Genomic DNA, 10,449 nt, shown 5'->3' with positions numbered 1-10,449 from the left:
TAACATCATACGCTTATTGAAATGTTGCATCATGCAAAATTTGCTCAGTTTATCAGGCGTAAAAGATACATTTGCTCTTTTGCTCGAAGGACTCGGTGTTGACCGGTTGTCGCTGTCCTGCTGGATTCCATGGTGATGGTTATCAGTGTGAAGGTATTTTACCTTGACTGCATTTCCATCTTCACAAAGGTTATGCGGTACACTTCCTATTGCTTGAGTTCTCCTTTACTTCTGTGGATGATGGATGTTAAGTCTGTTTCTCCATGCCCTAGATACCGATGAATGCAAGGAGAAGCTTGCCTGCAGCTGCCCTGAGTGCTCCTGTAAGAATACATGGGGTGGATATGACTGCAAGTGCAAGGGCAACCAGTTGTACATAAAAGGGGAGGACACTTGCATAGGTAAGGCGAGAATAATGGTGACAGCAAACTGAAATGGTAATTGCTGCATAATGATATGATTCTGACATTGTCCAATGTAACATATATGCCATGATCATATGACAGCTAGTTGATTTCTTACAAGTCCAATCTAATATGCCATTCCATAGTTTAGATAAGTAGTTCTTACTGTTGGATTTATCTTGTCGTAGAGCAATGATACATGTGAACCTTCATAGAATAAGCATCAGAACAAAGAAAAGAAAGCACAAAATACTGTGCATTTGCAGTTCTGAAACCATTGCCCTCTTCTTCCTGTGTGTTTGCTATCAGATCCAGATTTTGTTGGCTCATTAAATTTGATTCAAATACAGAAATGACTTCTTATTTTTTAAGGGAGCTGTTGCTTAGATTTATCATTCTTCTGTTCTAATGCAGCCAAGAATATGTCAAGATTTGGATGGATATTGACACTCTTAGTTCTTTCATGTGTGGCTGGTGCTGGAATAGCAGGCTATTTATTCTACAAATACAGGCTCAGAGTATGTTAATAAACTCCAACTCAATCAATCAATCAAAAAAGAAAGAACAGACCCAAAATTCATTATTAATCAGTGAAATCCATGACACACTAATGCTTCTCTTGTGCAGTCTTACATGGACTCTGAGATCATGGCTATCATGTCCCAGTACATGCCACTTGATAACCACAACAATGAGATCCAACCTCTGAGACAAGATTCAACAGCCTGATGAGGTATTCTCTTCATTAGTCATCAGTTTTTTCATGTTCTTGAAATTTTTTATAACAAGCCAATTTTCTTTTGTCAGGGAATAAATCCACAATATTGGGAATCGATAAATCACAAGGAGACATTATATTGTGGCCACAAATTTTCAAGATACTGCTGTGTTGTAGGTCAACAATTTGGTATACATGAATCAATTTTCTTGTACAATAAATACGGTAAGACAAAGGTCCATTATTAGCCACCAATTCCAGATGGCATAATTAAACTAAAATGTTTTTGTAGATTTGCTTTTTGGTCCATCATTAAAGAAAAAGTTTCTCAAAAAAAATGAAGCCATGCATCCACTTTTTTCCTTTAATCTACGATCTAAATATTCCTTAAAGTTATGTGGTTTTCTTGTACCAAAGAAAAAGTTTCTTTTGTTTGTGAACTATATACTTGTGGAGTCTTATTGTTTATGACCTATACATCAATCATATCTAATATTTTACAGCCTACGAGATAAAACCGTGATGATGGGTTCGTACGAGCTTAAGCATTTTGGTCACCTTTATATCTCATTATAGTATATAATCCTAATATTATAGTTAATACACATATATATACCATAATATGTGTTAAAAAAAATCTCATCAACATCTTAGTCAATCCAAGTCCAACATGGTCTGAACTCGCATGTACAAGATTATCCGAAATGGAGATAGCTCTGAGGTGACTCCGAGATGGCTCTAAGGTAACTTTGAGATAGATCCGAGGGAGGTATTGAGATAAAAGTATTGCTAGTCATAGGTGCCCTACAAACCAATCACGTGAGTGATAACACGTGTGATATGACACATACTCTTTTTTACTTATTATATTATTTGATATTTTATCATTTACATTGCTTATTGTATACATATATTGTGATGTCCGTGGATCTATGCAATGGGAATCAGATCGTGATAATGCGATCAATTCGCCTTTAAACACATACCTAAATAATTCTAGTCATAGGTTACTCGAGAAGGATATTGAGATAACCGGACAGACCAGTATACTATATACCCATCCATATGATGGAGATAACTGATCTCATAGCTACTCATATGGGGACACTATGGATACAGTGCAAGTGCTTATTGGAGAATGAGTTCACTAATTGATCCACTTATGAAATGCTGGATGGTTGATGATGCCTTATTGTCAGACAACAATTTTATTATCCCAATGGTGTATCTGGTCCCTAGACTTGAGACACCAATGATGTCTTGTACGAGTACTCTACTTTTTGACACTGGACTTATAGGTATAGAAGTTTTAAATCTAACACAACTGGTTATTAGGAGTGGCAACCAAATTTACGAGAGCTATTGAGTGTCGATAGAGAATCATCCGCTCTTGATGATATGAGAGGAATATCCCATGTGTTTTTACTTAAACAAATTTCTGACCCGGGTCATTCAGATTGAGAGAGAAAAAATTCTATAGGAGAATCCGATTAGAGTGAGACTCGAGTAGAAACCGTATGAGTCCGACAGCACCATGCCCGATATATGATTTTTAGGATATTAGATAGATAAAGAACTATAGGTACACATTAACCAGGGATAAACATGTCAAAAGATTAGATTCCCCTATATCATTTGGAGAATACGGTGTAGTGGCATAGTATGTCCGTAGTCAATGAGTCGAATGAATTATTATAGAGATAATAATTCACTGAGTTAGAAGGAGTTCTGATAGGTATGACTCACGGCCAACTCGATATTGAGCCTAGAGGATCACACACATATGGTAGGTGTTGCGATGAGTAGATGTTCGAATATGAGATCTCCGCTAGAGCTCCTATCTTATTGGATATCCAATAAACCCCTAAATTATTGGATCATATGAATGAGATATAATAAGAGCCAATAAAAGATTATTAGATAGAGACCCACTAATCTAAGAGGCTTTGGTAGTTGGATGAAAATATAGTACCCAATATGGCAGGATCCATTAGGGTTAAGTTGATAGGAGACCTTTATAAATAAGAGGGAACCAAAGGGCCATGGGCTAGGTTCTTTTTGGCTGCCACCTCCTATTCTCCTCTCTCCCTCTCTCCTCCTCAACTTGTAGTCCCTATTTGGGGTGTGTGGATAGCAAGAAGGGGTAGTCCCTTTTGATTACGTAGTGCGCGCAGCAAGGAAGATTATGTAACGATTTGAGGAGCGTCTTCGCAGCCCCTGCCATGTGGATCACCGCTAAAGAGGAGGATAATTTACCTCTTTCATCCTCTCTCATAGATCTACAGGTTTTTAGGGACATACGATCTTTCTAAGTAATACATTTTTCTTATATGTATAGTTTTTGGTTTCATGGGTTTTTATGTACCAACTTTTGCACAATGATGAAACTTTCATTTCTATAGAAAATTATGGGATTTTTATTTTTTGTTCTTTTGCTGCACATATAATGTTATCCCAAATTTTCCAACAGTGGTATCAGAGCTAGGTTGCTCATGTAAAAGATTGACTTTTAAACTGCGTGTGTTGTGTTCAATTACGTAGAATTATTTTGCACGATTGTTGTGATTTTTTTGTCATAGTTTTTAAATCTATTCTACACCATTTCTTGTTATTAAGAGATGTTTTAGAAAGGTTTTTTAACATCAAAATTATTGGCGCAAAAGGGGAGAAAGGGCAGCAACTATTGCTGCCCTACAATCTGGCTGAAGGCTGCTTGCAGCCTTGGCCAAGAGCACATCTTGCTACTCTCGGCCTGGCCAAAAGCAGGGAGGTCGAGAGTTACAAGAGAGCTCTTGGCCTGTAGCCAGGTCTATAAGGGGCACCATAAGCGGCTAAGGTTTCCTAATTTCCCAAGAGTCTCCAGCGACCAAGACTCTTGGCTGCATGGGGGAAGGTGGCCACCCATGCACACTCTATAGCTAGGGTTTCCTGGCTGTACAAGTGACTGTTACGACTCTAGCTAGGAGAGTCCTAATTGAGAGGGACATTCATGTCGGAGGTTTTTTTCTTAGAGAAGAATTATGAGTTGTAAGGGAATAGGAGTCCTATTAGGAGTTGGTTAGAAGTAAGAGTCTTAAGTAGGAGTCCTATTAGGAGTTAGGGTTTAGAAGCCCTATAAATAGCCATGTATTCCTTTTCTTTTCTTAAGCAATAGATGAATCTTTTATGCAGCCTTTGAGCAGCAACTTGGAGGGAGGAACCCCTATAGAGTTTCAAGGAGGCCGATCTCCTAAAGAGATCAACCCCAAGTTTAGAATCTGTAAGGGTTCTAACACCTGGTATCAGAGCAGTGTTCTTGGCGTCTCGCTGCCCTTCCACAGCCATCCATCAACCCTCCACAACCGCCCAAAGCAATTCCCACAATTGCTTAAGAGATCGTTGCCAAATTCCGCCGTCATCTCCACCACCGCAGATCATCTTTTGATCTCCACGTGAATTGCAACAGGTTTTGGTTTCCTACCTTACTGCTGTTGTAATTTAGTTATCCCTATCCAAAAATCCAAAAAAAAAAAAAATTGTTCCTATATTACTGCATAAATATTTCGTCACAAAGTTTTCATCTCTACAACGAAAGATACTTTATAGAATTTCAGCCGCATAGCAATGTTTGTTTGATCTTGATACTATATTTTCTCTGTCCAAACCAATCCCCCAACCCTTTCAACCATCACTTCTCTCAACCTATACATGCCTTTAACCCATCAACAAAAGAGAGATCTTAACATCATAGATTTGGAGTCACATACTGTGGCATCTGAGGAGACAATCAATGCTAAATTTGAAGCCTTCGAGGCACGAATGGAGGATAAGATTCGGACTCTCCTTACCGAATATAGTTTGGGCTGACCACTAAGCCCGAAGAAATCACATCAAGGAGAGAGCTCTAACCAATCACATCATGCCCAAAGAGATGACTTCCAAGAGAGGGGAGGCTCTATGACCAACCTGTTGGGAAATCTTGGGGGCGACATCACATGCGCAGCGGAAGAACAAGAAAACAAAATCCCCGATTCCCAAAGAGATGTTCGTCGTCGTACGAAGATTGGTGCGCAAAATCCACGAAACTTAACACTGCGTATAAAGTAGGTTGTGTTACCTAGGGAGATGGTATATCCCTGTTTCCTTGCAGATCCTTAGGAGAGGGTGAAGGAGGTCAAGCGTCCTCCTCTCTAGCGGTGATCCACACAGCAGGGTTGCGACGACGCTCCTCAAGACTCCATGCCTGCTTTGAGGTGGAGAGGAAGAGGAGAATAGGAAAGGCAAGCAAAGACTCTAGCTTATGAGGCTCTGAATCCCTCCTATTTATAGAGGTCCCCTGTCAAACCCTAATGGGTCCTCCCCTAGTGGGTATTGGATCTGCATCCAATAAGACAAGGGCTTCGTCGGATATCTCATATCTGAACCTCTACTCATCGCAATGCCTACCATATGTGTGTGACCCTCTAGGCCCAATATCGAGCTGGTCGTGAGTCATACCTGTCAGAACTCTTTCTAACTCAGTGAATTATTATCTCTGTAATAATTCACTCGACTCATCGACTACGGACGTACTAGGCCACTACGCCGTAGTCCCTAGACGATACAGGGGAATCCAATCCATTGGACCTGTCTGTCCTCAGTTACCGTGTACCTATAATCCCTCATCCATCTAATATCCCAGAGACCGTATATCGAGCATGGTGTTGTCAGACCCATACGGTTTCTACTCGAGCCTCGCTCTAATCGGATTCTCCCGGAGAACTCTTTCTCTCTCAACCCGAATGACCATGGCCAGGGATTTGTCTGAGCAAGAACACATGGGATATTCCTCTCATGACGCCGAGAGTGGATGATCCTCTATCGACACTCAATAGCCCTCGTAAGGTCGACTACCACTCCCAATGACCAGTTGTACTAGATCTGGGACAGCCAAACCTATAAGTATGGTATCAAAGAGTGGAGCACTCATACAGGACATCCTTGGTGTCTCAAGTCTAAGGACCAGATACACCACTAGGACTACGGAATCGCTGTCTGACAATAAGGCATCATCAACCATCCAGCATTCCGTAAGCGGATCAATCAGTGAACTCATTCTCCAATGAGCACCTGTACTGTATCCCTAGTGTCCCTACACGAGCAACTATGAGACCAGTTGCATCCATCATATGGACGGGTATACAACACACCAGTCTATCCGGTTATCACAATGTCCCTCTCGAGTAACCTATGACCGGGATTATTTAGGATATGCGTTTAAAGGTGAATCGATCTCATTATCGTGATCTCATCATGATCCGATTCCTATTGCACAAATCCAAGGACATCACAATATATACATGCACATATGCAATAGTTATAAAGTGATATACGCCAAAATATAATAAGCAAAAAGATTCTGTATCAAGTCACACATGCCATCACTACTGTATCCAAAAAAAAAAAAAATTGTTCCTATATTACTGCATAAACATTTCGTCACAAAGTTTTCATCTCTACAACGAAAGATACTTTATAGAATTTCAGCCGCATAGCACTGTTTGTTTGATCTTGATACTATATTTTCTCTGTCTAAACCAATCCCCCAACCCTTTCAACCATCACTTCTCTCAACCTATACATGCCTTTAACCCGTCAACAAAAGAGAGATCTTAACATCACAGATTTGGAGTTACATACTATGGCATCTGAGGAGACAATCAATGCTAAATTTGAAGCCTTCGAGGCACGAATGGAGGATAAGATTCGGACTCTCCTTACCGAATTCAGTTTGGGCCGACCACTAAGCCCGAAGAAATCACATCAAAGAGAGAGCTCTAACCAATCACATCATGCCCAAAGAGATGACTGATAAGACCCTAAAGTCTTATCGTAGGCTCTGATACAAAATAATAAGACCCTAAAGTCTTAACGTAGGCTCTGATACCAAATGATAAGACCCTAAAGTCTTATCGTAGAAGAAAAGGGAGAAATGGGGATGATAATGATCGCTTCGAGGGGATCGGCCTCCTTGATCACTTCGAGGGGATCGACCCTCCTTGATCACTTCGAGGGGATCGACCCTCCTTGATTACTTCGAGGGGATCGGCCTCCTAGGGTTTGTCCAAAGACAAAATAGTATTTTTCATAGATTCCCGAAAAGAAGTAGTTACATCCCTATTTATAGAGTTCCACCCAGGGTCCATCAGGACTTGAACTCTAATAATAAATAAATATTAAATAAACCTCTAATTGACTCTAACTGAACCAAACTGACTCAATAAACAACTGGACTAAACAGACTCAATAAACATTATTCAAAAGCTCAGAAAAAGGGTCCTAACAGTTCCTCCCTCTTCAAATCAGCCTTGTCCTCAAGGCTGAGTAGCATCAATCTCAGGGAGCTTCTCTTTCAGCACTTTAACCATAGACTATCTGCAACGCATCACAACCCGTTGATCAAGTAAGTATGGTCTCCACTTTTTGAGAGTGTAAGCAACAGGTCGATTTTTCAGTGTAGTAATCGTTGCATGAAACTTCTGGCCCTGTATAATCAATTTTATCTTTGAACCTTTGCTATCACAAGTGAAAGTCCATCCATCAATGATCTTTACTTCGAATCTATCATAGTCTTTAGTGTGATGGGCCAATCGGTCAACAGTCTCACTATCCATAGAATTGTTAGTACTACCAGTATCAATCAAAACTATAACAGGCTGATGTTCCAGAGTTTTGCCAACTTCCATAGTTTGCGGGTTAGAGTAGTCGGCTAATGCATGCATTGTATTTATGGTAGGTCCAACCTCTTCATTAGAATTTATACCTTCATGATCAGAGTCCACATTCTTAGCTTTCGGTTCCTCTCCAATTGATTCAATCATCAGAAGTTGCCCTTGTTTACATCGGTGCTCCATACTCCATTTTTCATCATAATACAAACCCCTTGCTGATCTTTCCTTGCTAATTTTTTTCTCATGTAGATTTGCAAATGAGATCGCAGCTATCATAGTACGGGGTTGACGAGCCTTAACTTCACATCGGATCTCTGGAATAAGCCCTTCAATAAATGTATCCAGAAGTTGTCGGTTCGACCAATCTCTAGCTTGATTTGATAATCTTTCAAACTTACTATGATATTCTAACACTGTAGAAGTTTGATGAATTTTGGCGAGCTGGCAATCAACATTCTCATATTCGGATGGGCCAAAGCGAACAAGAAGCCCTCTTTTGAACTGCTCCCACGAAGGAACTCCGTGAAAAGTTTCATACCAATCGTACCACTGGAGTGCATCTCCCTCGAGTTGGATTGAGGCCACTTCTACCTTGGATTCTTCTGGGGTTCTGTGAAAACGGAAAACATTTTCTGCCTTAGAGATCCAATTGGTCGGATTTCCATCTTTCCATCTCGGAAATTCCATCTTCATGTGTGAGTAATTTGTGTCATAATCTTGGGGCCCTTTTCCTGTATCTTCAGATCTGTGCAACGTAGAACTTGAGCTCCCACCTTCTTGAAATTTACTAAGGCTCCCCAGTAAGTCCTTTTTGAAATCATTAAGTACTTCTTGTAATCGATTCTCAATTCTAATTTCCAATGCTTCCATTTGTGCTTTCACTGAGTTATCGGTGGCCATTGCGTAAGACTGCAAATCTGTAATCTCAACTCCTATTTTTGGTGTCGGACAAGGGCATCAACACTGTAGATGCGAAGTTACCGAGGAGGTGGATGCCAAGGGCAGTGCTGCGGTCGCTGCGTTGGAGGAAGAGTAGCTGCCCTATTTCTATCGAGGCGTGGGGTGAGAGCGCCGAGGTTGGAAGGTGACTGCGTTGATGTGGCTGCAGCTGGGGGCAGCGTCGCCAAGGGCCTATCACTGCGGTGGTTGCGACGGTGCGGATGGAAGGCAGCGTTGCTTTGTCTCTACCGCACTACGAAGGCGTTGGTGACGTCGATGGATCGCGTGCGGTTGAGGACACAACGGTGTCGTTGAAGCGACCGAAACAGAGCTTGCTGCGTGTGCTGTTGGAGGGAGGCTGCGGTGGTGTTGCCGATGTTAGGATCGGAGCGGCACTAAGAGGGGGGGGGGGGGGTGAATTAGTGCAGCGGATTAAAACTTCGATTTTAATCAAAATCTTTCGTACGTTAAGAACGAAACTTGAGAAATTTAACTTGAAGGCGTATTCTTAAAGTTGCGCAGCAAGAGTAATGAGGAACTAAAGCAGTAAGAAGATTTGCAGTAATGTAAATGACAATAATAAAAAGCAAACCAGAGATTACGCCGATTTTTAGAGTGGTTCGGTCAAATGACCTACTCCACTTGCGAGGCCCCTCTTCGATGAGGCTCCCACCTTCCACTAGCAAGTCTCTTGAAATGGAAGGGTAAACACCCCTCTTACAACCTTTTACAAGCAGCTCAACCTCTTACAAATTTTCAATAAGAAAGGAGGAGGAGAACTCTTTAGCAAATTGAAAACAAGACTTGCTAAGACTTTCTAAGACTTTTCTCTCAATCAAAAATGCTTCTCAAAAGTTGTAACCTCAGCTGAGATTTGAGGGGTATTTATAGGCCTCAAGAGGATTCAAATTTTGGGCTCCAAAATTTGAATTCTCTTAGGGTTCCCGGTGCTGGAGGTTCCACCGCCCAGCCAGGCGGTGCCATCGCCCAGCGCTCGGGTGCTGGACGGTGCAACCACCCAGCCAAGGAGGTGTCACCGCCCAGCTAGGCGGTGCCACTGCCTACAGTGTTTTCAGCCCGACTACAGTGTTTTCAGCCACTAGTTGGGCTTCAATCTTGGCTCTCTAGTTCGCTGGTTTAGCTTAATTTTTAGCCTAAACCAACTCTGACTTTGGGCCCAGTTGGCCCCTAACCAGGATATAGGATTATCTCTTAATCCTAATCCTAATTACAAGTGAACTACATAACAAAAACACATCCTAAGCAAGCTTTCAACCGCGAACGTCGAGTCTTGTTTCGGCGAGCTTTCCGACGAACTTCTTCCGACGGACTCCCATCAAGCTCCCGATCTTGTGATGACTTTAATGAGTAGCCGAGCCTTCTCGGTGATCTCCGTGAACCTCCGACGATCTCTTCGGCGAACTTCCGATAGGTTCCCGATTTCTTCTCGGTTGGTTCCGGCAGCATCTCCGATGATTCTTCGGACTCTTAAACGTCCATCGATCTTGACTCCGGTATTCTTGCTTTGTGTTTTCTGGTTATCGTAGTTAATCCTGCACACTTAACTCAATAATATGGATTAGATCAATTAACCCATCAATTGATTTCATCATCAAAATCCGAGATTCAACAATCTCCCCCTTTTTGATGATGACAATCAATTGATGACGGAGTTAAACATAACTCCCCCTATCTATAT

The 10,449-nt window shown here is 41.6% G+C and overlaps 1 protein-coding gene across 1 annotated transcript in view; it reads left to right on the top strand.

The window, feature by feature from the left end:
- Positions 1–1,413, top strand: part of LOC135650266 (vacuolar-sorting receptor 6-like) — a 4,012-nt gene extending 2,599 nt beyond the window's left edge. The window contains exons 9-13 of the mRNA XM_065169547.1: positions 90–153; positions 273–401; positions 819–922; positions 1,032–1,137; positions 1,212–1,413. Coding sequence (XP_065025619.1) covers positions 90–153; positions 273–401; positions 819–922; positions 1,032–1,133 — 399 coding nt within the window. The 3' untranslated portion in view covers positions 1,134–1,137; positions 1,212–1,413. The remainder of the gene's footprint in view (positions 1–89; positions 154–272; positions 402–818; positions 923–1,031; positions 1,138–1,211) is intronic.
- Positions 1,414–10,449: the final 9,036 nt, after the last annotated feature.

This window comes from Musa acuminata, chromosome BXJ1-4, assembly GCF_036884655.1.
Source record: "Musa acuminata AAA Group cultivar baxijiao chromosome BXJ1-4, Cavendish_Baxijiao_AAA, whole genome shotgun sequence".
In the NCBI taxonomy this organism is placed as follows: domain Eukaryota; kingdom Viridiplantae; phylum Streptophyta; class Magnoliopsida; order Zingiberales; family Musaceae; genus Musa; species Musa acuminata.
Note: the sequence above shows the minus strand (reverse complement) of the source record. Positions and strands in the feature narration are given on the sequence as shown.